This window comes from Frieseomelitta varia, unplaced genomic scaffold (assembly GCF_011392965.1).
Source record: "Frieseomelitta varia isolate USP_RPSP 00005682 unplaced genomic scaffold, Fvar_1.2 scaffold_493, whole genome shotgun sequence".
Taxonomy (NCBI): Eukaryota; Metazoa; Arthropoda; class Insecta; order Hymenoptera; family Apidae; genus Frieseomelitta; species Frieseomelitta varia.
The window spans coordinates 281,636-308,171 of NW_025110249.1; the positions used below are offsets into that span (position 1 = coordinate 281,636).

The 26,536-nt window shown below is 38.6% G+C and overlaps 1 protein-coding gene across 3 annotated transcripts; it reads right to left on the reverse strand.

Moving 5' to 3' along the window:
* Nucleotides 1-228: 228 nt before the first annotated feature.
* On the reverse strand, nucleotides 229-25,672 carry LOC122533063. Of its 3 annotated transcripts, none has more exons than XM_043662423.1 (4): nucleotides 25,318-25,672; nucleotides 10,195-10,324; nucleotides 6,726-6,824; nucleotides 229-1,589 (listed from the first exon to the last, which is right to left on the reverse strand). In XM_043662423.1, exons 1-4 carry the CDS (start codon nucleotides 25,324-25,326, stop codon nucleotides 1,564-1,566), a joined length of 264 nt encoding a protein of 87 aa, XP_043518358.1. In that variant the 5' UTR covers nucleotides 25,327-25,672; the 3' UTR covers nucleotides 229-1,563. The 3 variants fall into 3 exon arrangements, with proteins under 3 accessions (XP_043518358.1, XP_043518357.1, XP_043518356.1); XM_043662422.1 differs by lacking the exon at nucleotides 25,318-25,672 and adding an exon at nucleotides 24,850-25,120; XM_043662421.1 differs by lacking the exon at nucleotides 25,318-25,672 and adding an exon at nucleotides 14,901-14,968.
* Between the last annotated feature and the right edge of the window lie 864 nt (nucleotides 25,673-26,536).

Sequence of the window (26,536 nt, forward strand, 5' to 3'; positions counted from 1 at the left end):
AACGATCAGAACAATGTATGCAATACCAGATATCGAAGTCAGGATTTAAACGAGCGAAAAAAATTAATTTCTATAGATCACAGATTACTTTCGAATTGCGTCACACCACGACGCCGTACTTTGCAATGAATGCAAAGATCTTCCAAGCGTTGGCAAGAATTCGAATACTTTCGTAAGCCCTAACAGTGTGTGTCCTCGTGGTTGTGACATAATATCAATCAGGGTGTGTTCTCGTTAACAACAAAAATAAGTTTATTGCACCAAGGATTATGTACAGCTCTGGATGTACAGCGCAGACTTACGTTGATCAACCGTGACCGGTCGAGCCAGATTGGCTTCGTGATCGATGAACAGTGGTCCGGTTCGACGGAACAATCCGCAATTTTCCCGCCCATGTGCCGGTCTCGGCGTGCCTCGCGCATTTCGATTTCAAGTGCAGCCTGTCTGACTAACCGCCGAGCTATACGCCCGGATAGTCGATCGATCGATCGAGATGTGATGTAATAAAGCGGGGCATGCACGCGTGCACCGTAGGCAACACGCTTGGGAAATCACGTTGGCCGAATCATGGTAACCACCTTGTGGTTCGCGTTGTGTATCGCGTATCGCGGACCGATACGGAACAACAACGCCGCAAGGAAGTTACCGTGTATTTATAGCGCTAATTTCACGCGTTTTTAAAGCAATCATGTTGAATATAATTCCCGCGGAATGATTGACGTTCGCGTTTCTCGATTTCTATCTGTTTTGTTTACGTACAGGAAATTGAGCAAGGACGGCAATCTCGGATAGACGGTGAAGTTTCAAAACGTAGCGAACGATTTTAGATACAACTTTTTTTCTTTTTTCTTTTTTGTTTGATTTACAACCGAGGAACCTTGACTGTATGTATATCAAGATTGATAAAGGAGTGATATAAAAGTACTTGCTGAAGTGGAACCTGTATATATTTAATGAGAATGTTAGCATGTATTTAAAAAGGCTGTATCTTTTTACTTGTTGTAAAACTGTAGTTTTGTGAAGTAAAATGCGCGTAAATATCTTATTAGAAATCTTCAGGGTTACGAAATGTATCAAATTGTAAAGATTTGTTTACGGTTAAATGGCTCAGTAATTAATCGTTTTCTATTTGAAACTTAATTTTCTTTATCACTCTTGCCACTCTTTTAATAAATTAACGAATGCAACTGCAATAAAAAAGTTTTACAAGACTTTCCTGTCATTGAGCATAATTTTAAATTAAATAAATTGGGGTTCTCCACCGTTGTAAATTTCTGCATTGACGCAACTTGCATAAAACATTAACAATACATATTAGTTTAATACATTACTTTACATAAATACTGCTATGGGGTGCCCGCGAATGTTGCTAGAAACACATTAAGCACCATAAAAATAATTAAAGTATATGATACAAAGTTGGACGTAGAATTCTTGCTTCCTAAATTATTTCTTTCCACGAATTCGTCAATTTCTTGAGAAATTCTTGTCGTTGCCACTTGGTCCATTAATGGCGCAACAGTCACAAATTTCTCAATATTTCACTATCTCCTCCACTCGCCGTTAATAGTAAAAGAACCTGTAGAAAGCTGCAACAGAACGTTAAAAATAATTTTATTCAGCTTCTGAAATTATGTTAAATCACCGCCAATCGACGGCTATAAATCAGCCTCTCTCAAGCCGTATTCACGTTTCGAGATTCACAAAATTTTCAAGCTTATTTTCTCTCTCGCGAGCTCGGTCTATCGAAACAAAAAATTCATCGCTTTCTCTATTCTCGACAACTCTTAACTCAGCGTTACACCAAATCCCTGGAAAATTTCTTCCGAATCTTCTCAAACGTCACTGAATTTTGTTCAACGTGCTTTCAACAAAGCGGTTCATTACACGCGAATTCGATTTTCTTAAATGTACAGAAATCTCATTTCTGAATAATAAAATAAATGTTCCTTTACACGCTGAACTGTGCGCAAGTGTTATGATGGCCGAATCGTGTTTCTCGTAAGATCGTATCTCGCAATTATTTTGCAACGTAACTCTCATTTAGTTACAGTTTATTTTATCAACATTTAAAAGATTCTCCCCTTCTAATTCAAACAATCATTCGATCCTTCTTCTCTCGGAAAACACGATGCGCGTTGCATCTCACGGAACCGGCAGTGTTCAAGAGTCCGCGTGATTTTCGCGAAAGCCTAGTTTCCGCGAATAATCGCCGAGACACCTGACCGCCGGTAATGAGAAGTCAGGCCTGGAACTACTTCAAAGCTGCTAATTACAGGACCCTCGTCACTCAAGTCGCCCCTATCTCATCCACGTCCGATATTCTCTCTCCCTTTGACTGCTAAGTGCTCGCTTTTCTGCCCGTTGGCTTCGACGTTGGCTGGGCCGACTGCCGCGTTGACAATAAAGTTAACCAACGGGGAGAAGTCAGTGGGATCCATTAGGCGCAGCAAGGGGCGCCATGCGTACAACGGTGCTATGCGTAAATTTAGGCTCCCCCCCCCCCCCTTCACACCGGAACAGACACAGAAGAGCTTGCTCGTAATCGAGCAAGGGTCAGTTTTTCATCGCGCAATCCTCTTCCAGCTCCCCGCTGACTTAACTTTGAAAAGATTTAAATATCCAGAACGACGTGCCCGGTGCACCAGGACTCGAGGAATAGCGGAGAAACGACAGAAGTCGTGTCTGTGGTTCAAGTTTAACGATCGCTCGAGTTACGAGGGAACACGTGCATCGAAGAGTCCCTTTCGTTTCCCTTTCGTTTCCCTTTCCCCTAGCAACGTCGTCAATTCTCGGTCATAGGCGTTCAGAGGGCAAAGAGCAATCGATCGAACTTTCACTAGCTGCCGCCTCGCGTTCGTGAAACTGTATCATTAACATCTACTCCGTTGGCCAAAAAGTAATCGTGTCTTTTTTTTTTTTTTTTTTAAATAAATGGACACATACGTATATCTTGAAATGTAACTAACTTCGTTTTCAACCGCAAATTGTTCGAGTTCGCTTCAGAGAAAGAAAATGCACGATTTCGTTAACAATCGTCTGTTTCGTTAAAAAAATGTGGCTACAAACATGTATTTCAATTACTCAAGATTAAAATAAAAGGCGTTTAATTAAAATTTCTCGGTAAAATCAATTTTTATTTGTGTTAAGTAATACGTAATTTATTTAATTATTTTATTTAATATTTTAATGATACATAATATTATCAATTTCTGTAATATTAATTACAGATTAAATCAGAAACTCAAGCTGAACCAAAAAATTTCACTCAAAATCATTCAAAAGTATCCAATCACTGCAGGTACGTATGTTCTCGCGGTGATTTCAATAAACGTCCACTTAACCAAGTAAATATTCGCAAGTAATTGCGTAATTAATTAATAAAAATTAACTGTAATAGCAATAAATCAAAATAGGTAGTTTCTCCTTCGGTGATTGGATTAACTGTTATTACTCATACGACAGCGTATGTGTGTGTGTGTGTGTGTGTAAGTGGCGCAACGATGTATGGAACTATTTGCACACCGATTGAAAGTTCGAACTTTCGTCTCGCTAGTGAACCGCGTGCTCGTAAAAGTGTACTCTTAAAAATTCATGACGAATAAAATAACAAGCCGTTATGATTACTCGAAATTGTGTTACGAGTCTCGTTAGGCGAATAAATTATATGGCTTCATTCGCAACATTGAATCGTGATAAAGGAAACTGCTGAGAGCCTAACGACACGTAATTGCACTTGTTAACGATTATAAATCTTCAAACTGCGTTTGTTACGTGATTTTAACGCTTCCAGAGTTACACTCGACCATTGATAAATGCAAATCGAATTTCTATTCTGAGGAACGAGATTGTTTCTCATAATCGAGAGGTATTCTAGTAGGTTACGTTTCTTTTTCAACATTCATTCGTCCCCTGTGTCAATTTAACACATTTTTCTTATAAAATAATATATTATTTTGTAGTATGTGCGCACAAATACAGAGGTGAGGCTCTATTTTTCTAATATATATTTTTTTATATTTTTGTTCACAAAATATCGCCAAAAATTGTAAATAATATCTGTTTTCAAATCTTCGTGATAGACAGCACATTGCCTTCTAATTATTATATCACAATTATGTATTCAATATGTTCAGTGTCTTTCAAAAATGCGTATAAGCATTTATAATTTCGAACATATTTGTAACAAGTTAGAAACAAACGATCATAACGTTAGACAAAGTCAAAAAAGGTAAGATCACGATACAAAATTGTGGATCTACATATTTGTGTGAATCTTATACACAATTGAATAAACATTTCGCCTACTTACTGTCAATAAAAGAATTTACAAGTTTACTTACTTCCTTTTTTATTATAGATATTAATTTTTCATCGTTGTGTTGATTTGACACCAAGGTACAAATTAAATTGGAAAAATGAGAGACAGATGAGGATCAGAAGACGTTCAGATAAAACAAGACACATATCTCAATTAATTAAAGATCTTTCAAATTAGACAGCCGAATTAGTTAGCCGGATTCAAACAATTTAACAAGATAATTGAAGTTCCGTTATATTTCACAAATATAAATTAAACATAAATTTTGCTAATTCTTGGCTGAAATAGGCGATCGTTAATTGAAGTTACGTCAGAAACTAGCTAGTGGTCAGAACGTTAAACAAGGGAAACCTAAAACCGAGAACTTGACCGTGAGTAGAGAGGCGGAAGGCCATTGACTCTCCAGAATGGAGGCAGAATTTTCAGTATGCCAAAAGCAATGACCTTGTCGTCGACCCCGCTGACCTCGTAACACCTGTTACGCCTCGCGAAATAGTAGCTCAGCCGAGGTTACGCTTAAAACGAGTTTAAGTCACGAGGCCAACGAAATAACTTTCACTGACCCCTCCCGTCACATTGCTCTCCAAGTGAATCCCAAGGACTGGCTCTTCTTCGAGAAAACCGGTATTGCCTTCCTCCTTCTTCCTTCCTTTCTCTTATTCTCTGTCCAACGACGAAGATCGCCAGTGGCGGCCACGATTTCGATAATGAAGGACGAGAGGGAATTTTTATTCGTTCGCGTAACTTTTGCCGGGAGGATCAATCAAAGAGAGAGAGAGAGAGAGAGAGAGAGAGAGAGAGAGAATCCTAGCGACGTAATCCCGGAAGAGGAAATCTACGGCGCTTCCATTTGCACGTGGATTACCTCGTGATGTGATTTATGCGAAAATCGAATCGGTATTTTCTCGCTGTCAGTCGGGGAGATTTTAGGGGTAGCTTGTTTATTTCTCAGATTCGATTCGTGGAGTGGAAAATTTCATTTTTCCTCTTTTTTCTTTTTCAAAGATACTGCACTATTCTGGCAGTTTCAAAAATATCAAATTTTTTTATTTATTAATCTTCTTTGAATTCCAGATGCATATTGCCAACACCGTTTATTAAATTTCTGATAAAGTTATATACATATGTACATGTATACATATACGTAAACACACGATAATAACAAATAGAAAACCAGGACGAATTTATGTTACAACCTCAAACTCTGTCTATATCTCCAGACAACTCGTGATGGTGCACCTTTAGAAAGTTTAAAATTGATGCCAAACCAAGCTTACCTGTATATCGCTACTCTGTGCGTCTCAGCTTCTATGTTGTATTTACAAAATGTTAGTAGAACTTGCTACGTTAAGAAACACTTGCAAATTGGACAAGTGGCAGGTCAACTAATTAGCACCAACTAGCACAAACAATACAAATCGTATTAGTACGTGACTGTGTGACAAACTTGCGAGTTAGTGCCGGAAGAAGAGACTGTTGTTCTTCCATATTTACAAGTCTCGTGTGACTCGAGGAATTTGCATAGGATTGGAGTTGATGCTTCGAAAGCTGAGTATTGCGATCGTCCACGTTCTAACGCAGTGTTCACGTGTTCACGATCACGATCGAGATGGAACGCCTTTCACGAGAACGATCAAGCATCGCAAATCTCTTTCTCTGTTCGATTTTTGAACCTCAGAGAATGTTCAGCGTACGAACGTCCAGTTTCTCAAGATTTCGTTCGTTGTTTAAAAGTCGCCAAGTGAAGTCAAGTCTCGTTACAAAGATTACTTGACTCGAGATTACGAGAAATTGTACTCTTTTTCAAGCTATTTGTATCTGCCTAACGTTTAAACATCTCCTTCCGTTATATTAAATGTCTTAAACTGTTCATTTGCAAAAATCAGAACAAGACTGTAACGCAACAATTGAAAAATTTCTTCTTTAGTCGTGTTTATATAAATAGAAATATAAACAACCGAGTCTAAAGATTACAGTATAGTCATTGCAATTACTGTTATTTTATGAACAACGAAATAGTCAAATTCCTATGAATTGACACAGTCATCGCGTGTCAATAAGTACGAGTGATCGGCATTTTCAGTCGTGATTAGAGTTAATTGTTCATAGTCAAGATCCTCGTACAGCATGTGAACGTGTTGGAGTGAAGAAAGATAGGAGGATAGATTTGGGTGATCCGACGTGTGCGACAACAAATAAATAGCGTTTTATTCACAAGTTAGGTGCACAAATTAGTGCCCGGGGTTAGTTTCACCCCCAAGAAATTACTGCTCGCTGCGGAGAGCTTTTAGGCGGAGGTTTGAATTTTAAGAGCAGACTCGGTGCCATTCATTGCTTCTGCGTCACCAAAGCACTCTCATTTTTTTTTTTTTTTTTCCCCTTCAGAATCCAATCGACGATTTACCTTGGTTGGGTGGCACGAATCCGTAGCCGCTCGCGCCTACTATCACTCCGCTGGAATCCGCGTTATTTGGCGGAGGGCCCGGAGGGAACAGCACTGGACCTGTACGAAAAATCATCAGTCGTCAGAAATTTCGAAATTATTAGAATGTTCGAGAAGTTAGTAGCGAAATGCATTGTGCTTGGTAGAGTTGGAAGCGAATCATTATTATTTCTGGTTAAAAAAAAAAAAGTAGAATTGATATGTCATTTATGTATGTTATATCGTCTAAATGTATCATCTATTTATGATAAATGTATTATCTATTTAAATTTTTTGCTAGGAATTCTTCGAACAGTCTAATAAGAGAAATAATATTCTTACAACTACCTTGCTACTGTACTATTATATTATAATAAAATTATAAAATTATAAAATTATTATTACATTATAATATTAATAATTACGAAATTATTATAAATATTATTATAATATTAAATAATATAATTAAATATTATTATAATATTTAATATTATAATAATATTGTTACAATATTATTACATTATAATATTAATAATTACGAAATTATAATATTAATGTGAAGAATATTCTTGCAATTATTTTTGAAAGTCAGTATATTAAATGAATTGGCACCCGTAAATGTAAAATATTATAAATCAGATGTTTCGTTTAAAAAGTTCACTTTTTTCAGCTCGTTTAGAGAGTTAAATTGTTCAAAGGAAGAATTGGTACAAAATTATTACACGCAGCATGATAACGTATAATTTCTACAATCCACCAACGAGCCTTGCTTCCAACGCAGTTCAATTAACCCCCATTGATTTATCTACCTGCCACATAATTCACGCAATAAACAAAATTGACCAGCGCCCAAAGCCTTAAACGTCATCCATCAAATCGTTCATTAAACACTTTCGACACTCTCCGTTTCCATGTCCATCGACCCAAATCCGTAGGAATTTCAATGAGAAACGACATCCCAGCTCATTTTCTATTCCCACGAGAATGCAGGTGTTTATGAAAAATCATAAACACGCATTAAGTGAGCTCGTTAGTCATCTGTCAATCCGTGGCTGGCGATCATACAAAACACCATTCTCTCGAAATGCCATGTACCAATGAAGTTGCGCGACTGTTTGTTTTTATCAGGATTTGACAAATTATTAATGTCTGACGAAATTTTTGGAAGAGAAAATTTTTGGAAAGAGATAACATTTAACCATTATAAAATTTTCGAAACAAGTTCTAAAATATTTTAGAAACTATTTACACTCAGGTAGTATCGTAGTTATTACAATAATTTACGTCGGATGAAAATTAGTGATAAAATTAAAAATTTCGAATTTAAATTCGCTTATCTCTGAATTATTACGTTTCTGATGCAATCTAATAGTATCAATTAAGGCTTAAGAGTATGTTCTTAAACGAATATAACTATCATTTATCGAAATCGGATAAGTAATCGAAAATTAAATAGCGAGTCCTTTCAAGATTACAGAATTCGTTACGTAATCTGTGGTCCAACCTTCATGGTCACTGATCGCGATCAGGATCAAAAGACTCCTGTAAGTCTTTCTCTTATTTCGCTTCTTGTACAATGTAGTTTTAATTGTTCGATTATGATCAAGGGCAGAAATATGAATCACAGTTTCGTAATATTCACGTACAATGGTTCTCCGTGACCCTTCCGGCGGACAATGACACGACCGGAATTTAAATTATAGTGCATTGTACGCTTCAAGAGCTGTGAAACACTAAAATCTTGATAATCGGATTATCAGCTCCATTATGTGTTACCTACCAACCTGTTGTTACTTATAATCTTTGATATTTTCTCAGAGACAATCTGTCAAGGAAATCCAGCGGGGATCTGCTTGAATAATAATCGGGAAATAATTTGCAACGTAAATGATTATTAATCGATTAACCGACGCTAGTTTCTGTAAATGGACACAAGACGTACTTGATTTTTGCGATGATTTATCGCTCGGCGATAAAACTGTTACGAAATCGGCGATACTTGATGGCGGACACCTGATCAACTGTTCCGGCTAATTGAGAAAGGCGAAACGACCAATCGAGACTCTACTCTTATCTAACTTTCGCTAATGAACTCAGCTCCTTGTCAAGTCCATTCAATTTTTTTTTTTTTTTTTTCTCGTGGTCTATAAATTAGCACCAGTCTCAATGGATATAGCGTAAAACTATGTTACAAGAACTCTGAAAGGAAGGAAGAAAAATTGTTATCTAATAGACGGTCGCAAGAAATCGAGCAGTATCACATGACAACACAACAGCTCACTGTCAGCGATATTTTCCCGCGGCTATTTATTGTAGGTGAGTCTGAACTTGGCACCTATTCCCTGCTTAAACGCGCGGCGTTCCACTCGATCGCAAGGATCGTGATCCTGTATTACGTGTGCATCGATCGGCGCACATAACGACTAGCGCAGGCAAATGTCACAACAGGTCTCATTTACGCGACAAACAACGTTTCGTTCGTCGTCCAATCATAAATTATGAATTCAAGTTGACGAACGTGACACGTGATCCGAGATCGATCGTGATCCATTCGAAGCTTGAAACTCTTGAAAGTTCTGATAAAGATGTGGATCACCTTGGAATCGTCGTGAATATCTTGGAAAATTTTTAAGTATCTCGAAAGTATTGAGAGTTTTAAGTATTCAGTGCTACAAAAGCTTTCCGAGTACTTAAACTCAAATAGCATTAATTATATTGTATTATATTAAATTAAATTATATTATGTAAATATATTTTATATTAAAATACAAAAGAATTTTAAAAAGTTCGCGTTAGGAACGTCTCCGTCATGCTGTTAAAACCGACTTTCGAAACAACTTCAAGACAGTCAAGATAATCGAGACTTTCTCTCAAAATTTCAAAGACTTTCAAGACTTTCATGCTCGAGAAGTGACTCGAATTCTTTGCTCTTATATTGGAAGTGAATCAAAGTGAATCAAAGTTTCGAAAATTGACGAATAAAATGTAAAACGATCAACTTGATGAATTCACGTCGATTTACAGAAGCCAGATAACTGGTTGAAATATATACGACCGCTTTCCTTTTGCTCAAGACATATTATACTAATCACGAGCCGTTACCGGCTCAACTAAGCGTTCGTAAGCCTGTATCGGTACGCTCAACGCGCTGGATATCGATTAAATTATTGCGATTAGTATCCTCTTCCGCCATTGATCGTAATTTCTGTAGTTGGGTACCCCGAACCTTCGTAATTCGAGGATAATCTCGTTTAGTAACAGCGTCGCGCTTCGCTGGAAACACGAGCGGAAATGGAATTAACCGCGAGTTCGTGAATCAATGCCTCGTTCTCACGGTGAAAATTATTTCTCACAAGGAATTTCAGTTGGGATTAGGATCGAGAGTCGTATCGATCAAACGGATCTACCGTATCAGAAGGGTTTCGTGGGATACGGGGATTAGCATACTTGCCCCTGTTCGATCGTGGATCTCGCATTACCGCTGATTGCCTCAGGTAAGGGCCGAATCCTGCGAACAGCTGACTATAATCCTGGGACGAAGCCACTGCCAGGACCATTAAAACCAAAACCACCGGGATTGTCTGAAATGGAAAGATTAACCTGACACTCTCTTCATTTTTCATTTGGATTTTTATATGACTAATAAATATATAACATACGATACCAACATACACAGGTTGAATAGAAAAAAAGGACTCATAGGATAGATACTACTCGCCGAAACATGAAAAAAAGACCTGATAAACATGGGTCGAAAGATTAATAGTTTCAAAGTTATAGGTGATTTTTTTTCTTTAATTAACCAAATAACATCTGATTCCGTTCAAAACCCGCTTCTTTTGAAAAAGAATATTTTTCTGAATTGTATTATAAATTATAATAATATTTAGATCTACCATCTCGACTATTTTTTTTTTTTTTTTTTAATGAAGCATTTGAAATATCGCGAGAAAAGAACTGGGTTTTGATTTTTCATCATCAATTAGTCTTTTATTCCGTAAATCTATTGCAGCTATATATATGATTTTAAAGTTTCTTTTAAAATTTCTTAAAGTTTTCAATTTGTTTGATTATGTAAAATCCACCGCGAAATAATCTCTGTATACTTATAGAGATTTCAACTTTCTCAATTAAAAAAAAGAAGAAAAGAAGGAAAGTAATCGTTAATGTATCAATGACTTATCGATCTTAATCTGTATAATTTCCCATTTTAGTCGAGCACAACCTTCTATTAAATCCACCACTAAGCGTCCATTAAATCAGGTTCGACAGTCTAATTAACGTATCAGGCACCAGCGATGAATTATTACATTTTAGAATGTCTGCTTTCACCAATGTTCGCTCAACGTTCGTGCAAAAAATTGAAAGTCTTCGTCGAAAAGAAAAATTCACCACGCGCACTGTAAATATAGAAATCCTCTCGGCTACAGTTTTAATCGAGTCTCTCGAGATTGACGACGATCAAGGTGGTCTCGATACCAGAAGCTGCGCCTCCATTAACGTCGCCAATTCTATTGACCAACAACCAACTCGAAAGCTTCGTTAAACTGTCTGAAAACGCTCCTAACCGCAGAATGGTAACCTCGACCGGATAACTGACGATCCAAACAAAGTCAGTATATACAATTATCAGACCACCGTGACAATTTTTACGAGCGTTCGTCGGTTTAACAATGCGGTAAAATTTATGGGCCAATAACCAGTGGAATGACAGATTATTTAGAGGCCTTCTATCCAATCGAAAGTCACTTGACTTCCTTTCCACATTCGCCATTTAAGCGAGAGAATGCCTGACCGAAGTGTTACTTGATGAATTTCAGCTGGGATGAAATATGGTAAGAGCAAAAGCGCAATGCGGGGGCACTTTACACCGGCACCGCCCCCATTCGATTTTGATAAATTGCGATCAGTTTGCTTTTAATTGATTCGCCTATCTCGTAGATAACTATTTCTGTTACATGTCACGTAGGTATTTACGGAATCCAGAGGGATAAGAATACCAGAAATAGATCGTGTATGCGGGATATCGTAAATTTATATTTTTGCAGACAAGTCCAATTAAAGGAGCGTTTCACCGTGGAGAATTGATTTTTTCTTGACATTTTCTGAAATTACAGGTTCTTGATACTTGATAGGTGTTTTACTCCTGACACGTTATCTCGAGATTTAATTGAATGATTAACTCTGAATCCGTATATTATCGTATAAATCAGAGTAATAGGGAAATGATTCTCTTTGAAAAACTCTACATTTAAAAACGTCATCACGTTTCTTCAGTATTTGATATTTCTTTCTCGTTCTAATTCACGTTATTATCGTAACATATATAACTAATCTCCATGATTTTTCTCAAATTTAAATAAGTAGAACAAAATCAACATACATTTGATTCAACATACATATTTTATTATTCAAAATCACATTCTTCTTACGTCTTAATAAATCAGTTAATTTAAATCGTCGTGAATATTCCTGAAACACGGACAAAGAAATATGAGTAAAATCGATACGAAAAATCCCTAAGATTGTAAATTCGAAAATAAGCCAAATAATCTAAAACGCTACACAATCTAAAGGGGGCGTGGTAAACTAGAACGTCCCCTTAAAACCTCAGCAAACACACTTCCGCTTTCCTCGACTATGTAACACAAGAGAGCGCGGTTAATTACTCTTTCGACAGAACATTGCGATCTTGCAACAGGTTCCTTTTCCTCGATCGAGGTTCCCGTAAAAAAAAGCCATAAATATTCCCAAGGCGGTTATCACCCGGCGAGGCATCGCATGCTCGAAAGAAATCTTTAAAAGGAAACGCACGCTAGTGTCGTGAACTCCCTGTGAATCGTTGATTCAAAAATGGAAGGAACACATTTTCTCTCTCTTTCTCTGGAAACAAGTGTGAAGAAAGCTGATTTGTATCGTGCGACAACCGATGATTTTCCTCGTCTTTCATCGAGAATCTTCGCTTACGTAAAATCTGATGAAATCGTTACGCGACATTACGGTTCTGCGTATGGAGAGGATGATTCCATCGACGTGGAAAAGCTTGGGAACGTCGAGCTAGCCGTCGAATAATTACCCGCCCAGATTATGACTGATTAAACGAGCGTGAGCGCGTTGATTCCTCAATCGGTTTTCTGTATCGAAAACAAGGTGAACACGTCGCGGACACGTCATCGCCTCGCGATTTCTTTCTTGATGTCTGGCACCAATGTCAAGGTGATTAATTGTTGCTCTGTTATGAGAATTCCGGTTTACGTGAATAATTTTCCGATATATGTATGTATGTTGGATTGATGGGAAAATAATATTCGTCTTTGACGAGTCTTTGACGTATAATATTATTTCATTAAGACGATGTTCTGTGTTATGTAACCTACAATAATTGATTTTTGTCTGAAGTTACAAGTCGATGTATATCGATCACTTTACTAATATTTGTTGCAGCCTCAAGGAAGTGATAAAAACATATATTTAATTCCAGAATCAAATGAAAAGATAGTTTTAATTTGGAATTGGTAAACGACGTGTTAAATTTTTAAATTGCTGTTCTATAAAAGGCATGAAAAATCATTTGTTAATGAAAAAAATCATTTGATTTTAGAGAAAACGAGTCGGAATATTTCTCCTGTTATAATTTTGTTACATCAAAATATTGTGAAATCACGTACTGAATTTTGAAACTTACAAAACTAGCAATAACTTTAACTTAAAAAATTGCAAATTTTGCGTTACTGCAGCAAACGAGCGACACGTTTTCCCACTTATGATTTTAATTTTTACATACAAGAAACATACATTATTTCCGCACTAATCTAGTACTTCAAATTCTAAAGCGAGTTATTGAAAACATAGGTTATATCGAATACTTCAGTCTAACGTAGTCTCACAAGACGTTACGTTGATTTACGTCGAGAATTGCATCACGCCACGTTGGATTTTCTTGTCACAACTTTCAACGGGGTTGATTGAAGCGAAGAGAGAGAGAAAGACAGTTTAATGATATACTCTCATAAGCTGCGAGCCGTTGATTGGCACCAATTCTAATTAGCGATTGCCGTCTGGATGAATACGTTTGCTATAATTATCGCGTCAGAACAAAAAGTGTTGGGAAACATTTGTCAAGTCGTTTCTCAAATACCGACGCAAATCCTCATCCTTCTCACGTAAAAAGTGCAAAATCCTCTGTAATCTAATTTTTTGTGAATACGAAGCAACCTGTATAATTTGAGAACAACAAATAACAACCTCTAGATATAGCAATGATTTTATAATTTTCAATTTTATTCTAAAGAAAGAGCATTTGTTCTAGCTATGAGATAAGATGACAGTCTCTTTGGTTACAAAGAAAAATTGCATATTTTAACTAAGAATGAAATCAGACTCAAAAAGTATTCGTATACATCGGTATGTGAAACTTTACTATATATAATGTGCATACGCTTACACTGTAAAATCTTAAACAAAAATTAACCAAGAAACATCATCGACGGAATACCTGAATTCCACTCTTATCTTTCTGCACGCTCTCCTTCCTTATATAAAATTCATATCCATATATACGTCATATCAAAATGACAAGCTTTTCTTTCTTCTGAGCGTGTAATCTAATTTCTATGATTCTTAAAATTCAAATTAATCAAGTACGTGTAACTAATTGCAAATAAGAATATCATTCGTGAAACGTTTGAATTTTATTTTCAGTTCCCTTCAAATTTATCATTCCATGAAAAGTATACATGAAAAATGTAAAAATATTGTCTCAAAGCGACAAAATTGTACAGATCTCTTTTCTGGCTACGCAATCTAATTTTTACGATTCTTAAAACTCAAATTAGCCAAGTACAAATACGAAGTACAAGTAACCGATTATAAATAAGAACGTCATTGAGGAACGCCTAAATTCTACCCTTATTTTCCTCTAACCTCACTTTTCTCACGTGCAATCTATAAAAACGTCATCTCGAAGCGACCGCTTCACCAGACTTCTTTTCTGGCTGGGTAATCTAATTTTCACGACTTTTGAACAGTCAAATTAACCAAGTATGCTTTCAAGGCAAGAAGAACGACATTGAAGGAACGCCTGAAACGTGGAAGAGAGCGACTTAAAGGAATTTCTCGGTTGGAGAAGTCACGCGCGGTTCGATGGTAGGTACTTACGGAGGCACGAGGTCGCCCACAAACCGCGGCACACATGTTCGCGCACCGTGACGATAGATCACGCCGCAGTGATATCTAAGGCAACGCGCGTCGATGATCACGAGGAGAACAGCACGTATGTACATACGACGTACGACGGCTACTCGAACGAGCTCGGGGACGGTGTAATTTATGCATTTACGTTCGTTGCGAAATAATCGTAAACATATTGCACATTTGTCGGGGTGAAGCGGCGAAATGCGGAGAAAAGTAGCGGAGAACGCGTGCGCCGTATTTTCCACGCGTGAATTAATGGGCGTTTACTTAATGAATCGGCTACCTGAAGGGTGGTATTATTGGTATGTTTTTCAGTGTATACTCCAGAAATATTTTCGTAGGTGTGCTTTGCCCGCATAATCTCGCGATTCGTTTCGCATTTTTCGTATGGAATTCGAAATGTGGTTAGTCTTCGAAATCAAAATTTCATTTCGAAAGCAGTGAATCTCTTGAAGAAAAATTCTTCTTTTAATATTAAAAATTGTTATTAAGCAATACGATGATATTTAAATAAATAAGCAATGGCGGTTAAATTTGAAAAAAAAGAACAGGTTAAACATGAATCTCGTCAAATTAAAATATAGTCTCGTTTATCATAAAGTCGCACACTTCAATAGATTGAAAGAAGATTCGAAATTTCGCCACGAGATGTCAAAAATCAAAATATTAATTTCCCTTCAAACCCTTTCTCTATGGTCGTGTAACGAATATCATACGAAGTGTAACATTTATCGAACAAAATATCCAAAACCTAACGCCCTGGAAATTACAGATAACATTTACACAAGAATTTTACACTTTCTTCGATGAAGAAAGTAAAGAGGAGTACACGGATGTTAAGTGCCGACGAGAGCAAACATGAAAATGTATATAGAACTGCCTCAAAAGATCGCGGTCACCCATCTCTCTACGAACCGTGTAGACTTCAAACTTTCAAGATCGAAAGTGAACTCTCGATTTTTGCGCGTAGGTACTACCGCCGCTATATTTTTTTACGCGCAACATACACTTTTGTACAAATCACCTTGTACAAGTGTACCAATCAATATACAACCAATTATACAATTTCTCTCCAATTCCCGAAGCAATGGATTTATCAATCTGCGGATATTTCCAGGAAGAATTTCAGCTTCCTTTCTACTCAATGATCAATGAAAGAGCGAGTCGACCTGTGTTCCATTATTTTCCCTGTAATCTGTTGGAAAACGCCTGCGGGCTACGAGTTTCGCTCGTTCTCCGATAGCTCACGCCTTACGTAACGACGGCGCGATTCATCGGAAACGGCACTCGAAAGTGTCGAGCACGATTTGTTCTTGTGTTGCCTGATCGATAAACATCAATGTCGATCTGACACGGCGTACCATTAAACCGATGTTAACGCATGCGCTCTCCGATATCTTTAACGTGTACTTGCATGTCGAATCAAATTACTGTGACAAAATGATCGTACATTATCCAAATTGACCAATTGACCATTACACAAAATCCACTTCTTTTTTTTTTTTAATTGAGAGAATTTATCGGGAATTTTTACGCATTTGTAGGAAATTTCAATGTGCAAAATTACACAGAATGGACATAATATGACAAAATATATAGTTTCTATAATATTTGGTATAGAAAACAATTCTGTTTCTACAGGCACGTTTTAAATAATATAAATTTTCACGAAAATTCTCGAAGATAAAATATAGAGATAAAAAGTGAATAAATTATGTTCACGAAGAACTTATATTGATTAAAATCATAAAACCAGCAATTTCTGTGTATTTTAATAAAGTTCATGCGTTACTATCATCAATCAAACCGTCCAGCCATTTGCTCAACAATAATGCGTTTATCATACACTTATAGATCTTTTTTCAGAAAGTTCCCCCAGTTTACTCTGCTGCTACAAGAAATTTCACGGCCATCGGCAATAGATATCGAATCAAACGAAAGGCGAAAGCATCGATGCTCTCGAGAGGCGGGAGAAATCTGGCCTCTTGTCAAAACGATAATCTCCCGATTGTTACATCTACAAACGAACTGCATCGCAAGTTTCTCTGCGTGTCAGGTGACGTATGTACGCGAGATGCGTACGAGCCTCGAGTCTCGAGTGCGTAATGCTTTGGATCCATTAGTACAGATCGCGAAACGTTTAACCACGCGTTCAGGCGAGCATTTCCGCGTTTAATATCCAGAGAAACGATTTGTTTCCTCTCTTTCCAGCCGTTTCTTTTCCCTACGATTTTTGTATCGTTAATGACGATGCCATTCGGACGCATCTGTGGAAGCCGGATGCGTTCGTTGCGCAACACGGAGAAACGTACGTACGTATGTACTTCGTCTGTACGCGAAACGAAAGTATCCACTAAAGTATCTAAAGTATAGAGGAGTTTTCCGCCGTTTTCTGCCGGACAGAGAACGCGCTCTCCTCCAGCAATTACTCGTTTCAGCTCGTTTGGTAGACGGTTCAGTTCTAATATAGAGGATCGTTGGAACGATCGCTTCGGGAAATACTCGCGCGAAATTGACTCGTTACACGTTAGGTAAATTAGGCGTGTCGCGAAAATTGTGTCTGGCGTTTCTGGCATTAGCAATGAAATTTCTCTTCCTTGTCCTTTCCCTTTCTTAATCGCTTGCTACGTGCTACGTGCTGAGTGCTACCCTCAGGATCTTATCGTGTCAGTTACAAATAATAACATGGATGTATTTGTTAGATATTTATGCATTTGTGAAAAATTTAAGAACAAAAATATTTGTTACAGTATAACCAATAACAACGAAATATCGTTAGTATTTCTCGAATTTTTAAGCCCGATATCTAAAGTTCAGTAAAATGGGAAAGAAGAGGCAATAGTAGTACAAGTTTCAAGTTGTTATAAAGGAGAGACTTCAATCTTTGAGGTATGGTAAGTTTAATCTTACTTGAAACTTTTCCAATTTTCTTAGAAATATTTGAAATGTTAAAATTTTCGAGAAAATAGTATCCTTACTTTTCCATCCGTAACATAAAAACATCATTCAAAAAAAAAATTCTAAAATGAGACCAAGTGGAGTGTAATAATTTTTTTTAACAGAGTTATAACAATTTAAAATGTCAACAATTTCCTATCATTATTCGATTCGAATTTCATTATTTTAATGATATTTATAAAAATCTTAATTCACACAAACATCCGCAAACTCATTATTATCAATATCTCGTGAAAAGAGACGTTCTGTTCTTCCAAGTTTGTACCATATGCACGATGTGGCTCGACAATTTTAATTTCACACGTCGTTGTAAAGTAAACCGAGGTTTGTTCTCCCGCGACAAAGCACAAAAGTCAAACGGTTCATTTGCGCGAGCGTCTTTTGTCACCGTACAGCTGGAATGCACCTAACTCACATGCACACCCGACTGCGCTCGAGATATCTATTGCTGCAACACGCCCACATCGTGCCTGTGCAAAACGTTATCTTCCCGCTTTTACTTTTCTGTCACGTGCTGCTCGGATATTACACAGCCATCGTAAACCCCTTGTTTTCTCGTAAAACCATTCTTTTTTTTTTTTTTTTTTTTTCTCCCTCCACGTTAGTACCTCGAAACGATCAGAAAATTGAAACGAACGGTAATTATACGATGCAAGGGAAATTTCGCTGCAAGTCGTTCCTTAATTGCCCACGAAAACAAAGCTTCTATTGTATCGCGATTTTTAGAAAGGATTTTCAAAGATTACGTCAGAGAAACAGTTGATTTTAAATGGGGAATTGAACGTGTTACAAGGTACGCGCGCTGCAGTTCAGCTGCGATTTTCGCAGCAAACCAAAACGACGAGGGAAAAGCCTAACTTTTATAATTCAATTGAGTCAATTGATTCGCGCGAACAAGCTCTGTGTTTCTACGATATTTCCGTGCCGTGCGTTACAAAAGCCAGGTTTACTACGCAGGTACTTAATTTCGACATCGAGGACGATATGATGCACGCCCGAGAAAACGCAATGCGTTCGTTGCACCGTAGCCACCAATGCTTGCGCAACGTCTGTTCGCCTGAAGTTCGTCGTCGAAACAATCTTGCGTGTCATGGAAATTCCCATCGTCGAAATTTTGATAGAAAGGTCATTTCTGGTCGAGGAAAGTGACGTTTTCTTATCCGGTTATTTCATTTTCCCCGTATCAAATCTTACTTTTCAATTAAATGAAATGTCACATACTTGGAATTAATTAATTATCACAATACGTCGTCTCTAGATCTTTATGCAAATTTGTAATTTTGAATATATAGAAATATACAGAAAACACTGCACTTTAATATATTTTATATCACGTGCATTCCGTGCAATTTTGCATGAAAATCTTCAGACCATTCATAACATAAAAATACAATGGTGTCCAAATATAATACGTTTCGACAACGACTGTAAATTACTCCGAGGAACGCTATTGTCAATGCACGAGGCAAAAAATTCATCGCCATGGTTTCGTGAAACGAGACGAAAGACGAAAGAAATAGGAAACATCGTGTCGACTCCGTTTCCTGTGGAACGCGAACCGAGAGTCTTTCAGAAAGGTGGCGACGAAAGGTGCAATTGCGCAACGTGCGCCGCGATAATCGAGGTCGACTGTTCAGAAAATTCGACGGAATGCGTTCTCCGCGAGAGCGAGAACGACACACCACCGGAACAAGGAGAAACCTTCTATCGGCTGTTCGCAGCCAACGAAAAAGGGAGAAAATCCAAGAGTTTGCATAAATTCGCTCCGTATATTCCCGAGGGAAATTGTATAATGCCCACGTTACAGTTTCACAGGGTATCGGAAATATGTGCGCCCATCTCCTAGACAAAGAGCCATTGTGATCTTTCGAAGCATTGTTTGACAAGCAGACACTTCAGAAGAAATATGCAGATCATCTCTGGATGATACGGAAGAGTCTTTGTATCAGATTTTAGATGATATTCTTGATATCAAATTATATGTTCCTTGATCTTGCAATATTACGATATTTACAATAAAATATGAGGAACTAAAACCCTCGATGGCTGATAAATCCTCCACTACTCATGAAAATAGGTGAACATTTACATGTATATGAAGAATGTTGAAGTTTCATTATCGCTGTCGCGATTGGTCACGATATCGTGGTTTGTCTAGTTTGATAAAAATCTAAAAAAATATATATATATATAGAAACTGCATGTACCAATCGTCTATTATACTAATAAGCCTCGATATTCAATGAAATTAACTTTTAATATTTATGTTTTAGATACAACAATATAGGTACTTAAACTGCAATTTTGTAGATATTGGTGTTTTATTCAATTTATGTATGTTTAGGAAAATATAAAATTGTAACTTGTATACAATTTTATATTTTATATTTTATATTTTATACTTTATATTTTATTTTATACACACTTTTCCAAAATTGTGGTTCCAAGTTTCACTGACGTAATTTCATAACTGTCTCATTAATCTCATTAACGGAATTTCAGAATATATGTTACGTAATACGTACAATAGTGATATAAAGTTTCTCGTAACGAGTGTTCAAATGCCTTTACGTAGCAGTGTATGTTACGACAGTGGAGTCGTTCTAATTCAGGGGCTCCTATAAATTTGAACGATCGAGTGAAAGCGAGCATCCCCGATTTCATCCTGCGTGTGTCGTTCGTACAATCCTTCGCGTTCGGTTTCATACTTGGCGGCGGGCCAATTATTGCGCGAAACAACGGCCAAAGGTGTTGGACGACGAACGTCTTCGTAATTAGAAAGCGGGTCGAATTTCTATCCCGAAGAACCTCTACGCTCTCAAATCTTTCAAAATTTAGTCGAGACGGTGCAAGATAGAGTTATTTGAATCGCTGCGATATATTTTTTTCGAGCCAAGCAATTTGTTTTCTTCAAAACTGAGACTCATTCAAAATTGAGAACCAACGTTCCATTGATACAACATTTCATTTCGGTCAACTCTTTTCAATCAATTTATATTATCAAATTCTTTGTAATACTAACTGGCTAATGAAAGTAAATTCCGTCATTACCTAGACTCTGCAATTTTACGAAACTTGAACAAATTGAAGTACTTGGAATATTAAGATAAATTATTGCTTGGTCCTTAACGAGTTAAGATGTCGAAGCCTAGATTGCTCAAATAATCTTGCCTTACTTTCTACTTCAAATCTAGCCTTGCAGTTCTCTAATCAGATATCTCGGATATCTTTAATATATATTACACGATCCAATTTGTAACGCCAACTTTCCTTTCGTATCGATGTTATTTTATCTTATCGAGAGACCTATCGAGTCGCTCAACTCTGAAGCAGTCTAGTATTCAGCAACGTTTATCTATCTCTGCTTTCGTTCAACGCGAGAGGATCCGCCGACTATCGGTGGTTGATGCGATCCTCGTTTAGATTCTGTTCGATGCATGACAATTGTTACGTCAATGATAGCTCGAAGGCAACGCGTGAAAAAAGTAAATCAGTTCTCGAGAAACGAAAAAACGAGATACGATACACTTCCGATTTCGCACGCGGTTACGGTTCAACAGCCTAGACATCAAGGGGGAAAAAAACCATTGAGAAACGTTTCTCCATCGGTTCACCTTTCCAAAGCGTGAAAATCGCCACCGTTCACTAGGGGGGATTTTAAAAAAAATAAAAGACCAGCAGACCAGCAGATCGCTCTTCTCTCCTTTCCAATCCGTTCCCCGGACCACTTTCGCCCTGCGTATAACGAGCCGTATCTCCCGACTTATCCAAAAGTTATTTATTCTTCCAGCGTAATTAAGTTCTCGAAAAATTGATTGACAAATGTCAAAAAAGATCGCAAGTTCGCGCTGTAAGTAACAAAGTCTTCTTTGTACACTGTTAATATACTATTGAAAAACTGAAAGTCATTTATTTCTTCGATACAAGATAAAAAAAAAAACTTTCCGTAATGTCGAAACTTTTGCGAAAAGCAATAAAATTTTTGAGCGTAATCTAATCATTTACAATCTAATTATTTTCACACTCCGTGAAAATTATTCATTTTCCCAGTGACAATCGACCATCAAGAAGCTAAGAGTCGAAAAACGTATTCTCATATGTATTAATTAGTGGATTTCACTGGAAATGACGTTTTCTTACATCTCATTACGCGTGGAAAAATTGTATGAAATTGCGATGCCGAAAGGTGTGAAGTGTTCATGAATGTAATCTGATTGATTTACAATCGTCCACAATCAGAGTCGCCAGGAAAAACAAAAGACTAATAAACCGACAAATGAAATCGAGGTTTCGTCCGTGTGACTAATCGACCGCGATTACCGATACCGAGCTACTATCGAGCGGAACGCGATTTATTTCGGCCCATGAATCGTTGCATGTGCAATCGATGGATTTCGTTTGTCGAGTATTAATAGCCGATCATTTATTCGTTGCTGTCTTTTTTTTTTCTTTTTTTTTTTTTGAAATCGCTATTGGAAATAGGTGAGACACGAGAAATGGCGTCGTTCAGTTTGAGGAAGGATTGCGAAATTCTTCCTGTTGAAGAGAAGTTGTGCTCGTTCGCGCAACCTGTTCCTCGTTAATCTCACGCGGACGGTGTGACCAATATTTCTTGTCCACTCGAAGATGATCTATGGAGCCTTTTCGTCACACCTTTTCCAATGTGTTTCTACTTTCTCGAGCGATCGACCGTCGTGTAAGTACATTGCTTTATGATAATGAAGAAATATTGTCACGATCGAATATCAGAGAAGAAAAACTGTCGTCTCGAATTCCTAGGTAACAATGCTTTCTGTCGCAATGTATCTAAAATCAATCCGCGAGATACCATAATTATGTGTCTACTTCACGCACCAGATCCTCCGAAACTGATGGAAAATATTCGCATATCAAATCACCGTTCAAATACAATCTCCAAGCACTTTCGACACGCGTGTAAAAAGAGAAATATATACTAGAACGAGAAAGAGAGAACCTCGTGCACTCATTTCAGTTTCTTTCACGATTCTCCAACGTCTCTAATGCCCCTGGAAACGTCAGTGTCGCTGTCGATTACTCGCCGGCTCGTTTAGAAAGTGAGAACGCGCACCTACGACCGAGTGTGAAGAGGGTAATCGATCCACCGCGATCGAGGGAACCGATCTCGCGTCGTTAATGCGTCCAGTGGTTTCCTAATGAAAACGAACTCCACACATGCATATATAATTTTGAGCAACTTGAAATTACTATACAACCAGAAGACGTTTTCAACCATTTTCGCGTTGCCATGTATAACACGTACGCTGCAATAACCTAGTCCTCGTCCCAGTCCGACTCGAAAAATCCGAGTATCGGGACCTTGGGACATTTATGCCGCGAATCGAAAAGATTCAGAGAGTCAAGTGTCGCGACACTCCTTTTTTCCCTCGTTAGTTGCTCGCCAAGTAGGAATTAACATCGCGCCGTTTCGCAAGGCGCTATCGAATCCCGGTCGCGTGACCAGAATCGGCGGTCGTTTTCATTTTAGCGGTAGTGGTTAGCAGCGTTTTTCGTGCGTGACTTCGTTGAGCCCAGACTTTTATTTCATTGGAAAAAAGCGTGCAATAAAAAAAAAAAATCAAACGGAAGTGGGGTCTGATTTGAATTTTCGAGCGCACCTTCGAGCTGATTTTCGCGGAAGGCTGGAACGAATTACCCTTGTCGTTCCGATCTGATTCCACATTTCTTTTTATCGATCTTCTCGTCGACGATATTATTCATCACGTTGCGCAACTATCGATGAAATCTAAGATTTTAACCGCAAAGTGTAGCCTTGGAACGAACGATTGTTGGAATATTTCTTCCTAATGTTCCCGAGTTTCATAGTCCGTGAATTTTCTGTTAAATCAATTGACGATTTTCTTTTATCAAGTTTCTAGAAAATTTAAATCGATCATCGTCTGATATCAACAAGCTACCAACGCATATTTGTTACGCAACCCGGCGGAGCAACCCGACAGAGAAACAGACGCGTTAGTTGAGACGCAAACGATACGACAGCCCGGGGCAAGGACGTGGACCTGTCTCGCCGACGGCTACGATGATCTTGTGAATGAACTCGAGTTGAGTTTACGGATTTTCTTCGCTCGGGGAACGTTCGTTCAACTTCCCTCTATTTATCAGTTTCGACGAACGAAACGATCTGTTAATTAACCGGGTGCAATCCACTTGCGTGAGATCGTTCATTACTTTCTCTTCGAATAGGTGAGTGACGAAAGCGACGAGGATGAAAGGTTTGGAAAGTATCCGGATAGATGGAGAACGAATCTCTCGTCTTTTGAATAAATTTACAGCCTACTTTCGGAATATGTAACTCGACGATATGATCGTCCAAGGTAACGAGCATACTCGATCGCAATGAAATTATTACGGCTGCGAATCGTTCAGGATGTTATTAAGTCGTTCAACTGGCCTCAATTGGGATAATGCCGCGATTTCTTCTGGATGTTTTAATTATACGAAGGTGAGAGATGAGCATGACGATAGTCAGGCTTGCGATACCGAGAATCGTGTAGTTCACGATACGAGCCACGGTTCCAGAAAGGAGGATATAGAAAGTTCGGCCACAATAAGCGAATCTCGTGGTTTGCATGCTTTTACCCGATCACGACGAGGAGTGTCGGGATGGCTTCCCGCTCTCTCGGTTTTCTAATAACCGATCTTGCCTTCGGCTAAGCAGTCGAAACGATAACGAACGATTTAAAATTAACTCCCCGATACGGAGATGCGATTTCTACGCGACCGATGAATCGAAATCGCGTTGGACAATCGTAGAAAGTTTGCGCGTGAAAGGCCCGTGAAAATGCTGAGCCACTTATGATCGACTAATATTTATGAAAAGCTGACACAAAAACAATATACCAAAATTTTCTTCCAACGCAAAACGAGCACAAAACGACAGTTCAAACGTAAAACGATGATAAATGTATGTTCTCACTCGCAACACCGTCATCCTGCGTGAACCTCTCCTGCGTCGTTCTTCGATCCGTCCGACTACCGTGCTCGATGGTATCCAGCCAAACACCTCATTTCCCCGGGGATCGGAAAGGGAACCGGATCACGACTCGTGTCTGCTGATCGAACGAGACATGTGCCAAATTGTGACACAACCACAAGAACTTCTGTACCCGGCCGAGAGAGAGAGAGAGACAATGATCGATCGAACGAGTACAGGGAGCGCGAGTTACTTCACTATAAAAGCGCGCGGTCTAGTCCCGCGAAAGTCTCTCCCACCGAATACACCGCCCCCTCCAATTAATCGCGGCCTACGGACCAACTACCGAGGAAAACTTCCCTTCCCCCATTACCACGAATCTCTTCCGTTGCGTGCAAGTGCGCGCTTCTTTTCCTCCTTTTCTCTCTCTCTTTGAAACTTGCGCTTGTTACGGATGCGAGTGTTACTTACGATTCTCATGGCTCTTCGATTCCGTCCAGCGGAAGAACAGTCGTGCTCGAAGCAGTCGCGTGACGACTGACCGGTCGCCAAGTATTTACGCTACTCGCTAGACGAGCCAGAAAGTAACTATGGTCTCGAGTCTGTGTTACAGGCACTCTGGGCAATGTTCACCAGCTTCCACTGGAGGGTACCGTCCGTTGCTCGATAGCTGGAAGGGAGCAGCTACGATAGTTTCAAAGCCCTCCTTCTATCTGATCGGAAGGTCGGTAAAGCTAGACTCCTCGAGCAAAACGTCGCCGATAAAAGGTGGATCGTAGGTGTGTATACCGCGCGCTTGCCGTACCGGGAACGTTTGACGCGAAGTGGGGGCTGTTCCTGGGACTTATATGTCGCCGTTGGAGGCCACCATGCCTCTTTAATCCCTGCCCCCCTTGGGTCCGAGCCCCTCTAAACGGGCCCTTGACGATGGTCAAGGTGGCCCCCGCCTCACGGGGACAATCCGCGCGACCGATCGCCACCACTGGCCATTGTTTCGGGGAGAAACGTGTCGCCACGTGTCTCTTCGATTCTACCTCTCGCGCGTGCATGCCTGCTTCTTGTATTATCTCTGGCATCGGTTGGAGGACTTTCGCGTCGATTGCTTGTAGTCTTTGGCAAGTTTTGACCGGTTTTGCAAGTCGATGCAATGCTTACGGGTCATGATCTTTCTTGTCATTTATACAGTTGATTATTAGTCTAGTTCGACTGTTATTTGCTCCTTAATCTCTTTAACAATCTAACCTAAGAATTATGTATTTCGTCTCTAGTCACAAGCCAGGGAAATGCAAAGATTTATCACTTAAATCAAGTCACAAGTTCACTTTGAACCCTGTACACGAGATATATTTCGTCCCCGAAATATATTTCAACGCATGCTAGTGCGAACGTTGAAAAGATCTAGAACAATTGATTTGTGTTACTCTACTGTGTAACACAATGGATAATGTTGTACTTCCTAGAGATATTAAATATTGTGAATCATCGTAGAAAAAAAAAACTATCGTTCTTCGTTTTTCTCGCAACACGACATCAGTTCTTTTTATAATTTCATTGATTCCATCCAATTATCAAATAAATCTTCGTTAGTATATTCATCCGTGTAATTGATTCCACGTGCCACCGAGCACGTCCAGCTTAGAAGAAAAAAAAAAGTCGACTGAAACGTCTTCGAGCCTCGAGGGAAGACGAT

Bases quoted from the DNA above. Each gene is read 5' to 3' on its own strand.
- LOC122533063 (XM_043662421.1), bottom strand. From the start codon at position 14,936: ATGTGTGCCGCGGTTTGTGGGCGACCTCGTGCCTCC. The intron at 6,825-10,194 runs GCAAGTATGCTA...TTTTTCGTACAG, and splicing joins AGATCCACGATCGAACAGGG to GTCCAGTGCTGTTCCCTCCG. The intron at 1,590-6,725 runs GTAAATCGTCGA...GTTCTGTTGCAG, and splicing joins ATTCGTGCCACCCAACCAAG to CTTTCTACAGGTTCTTTTAC.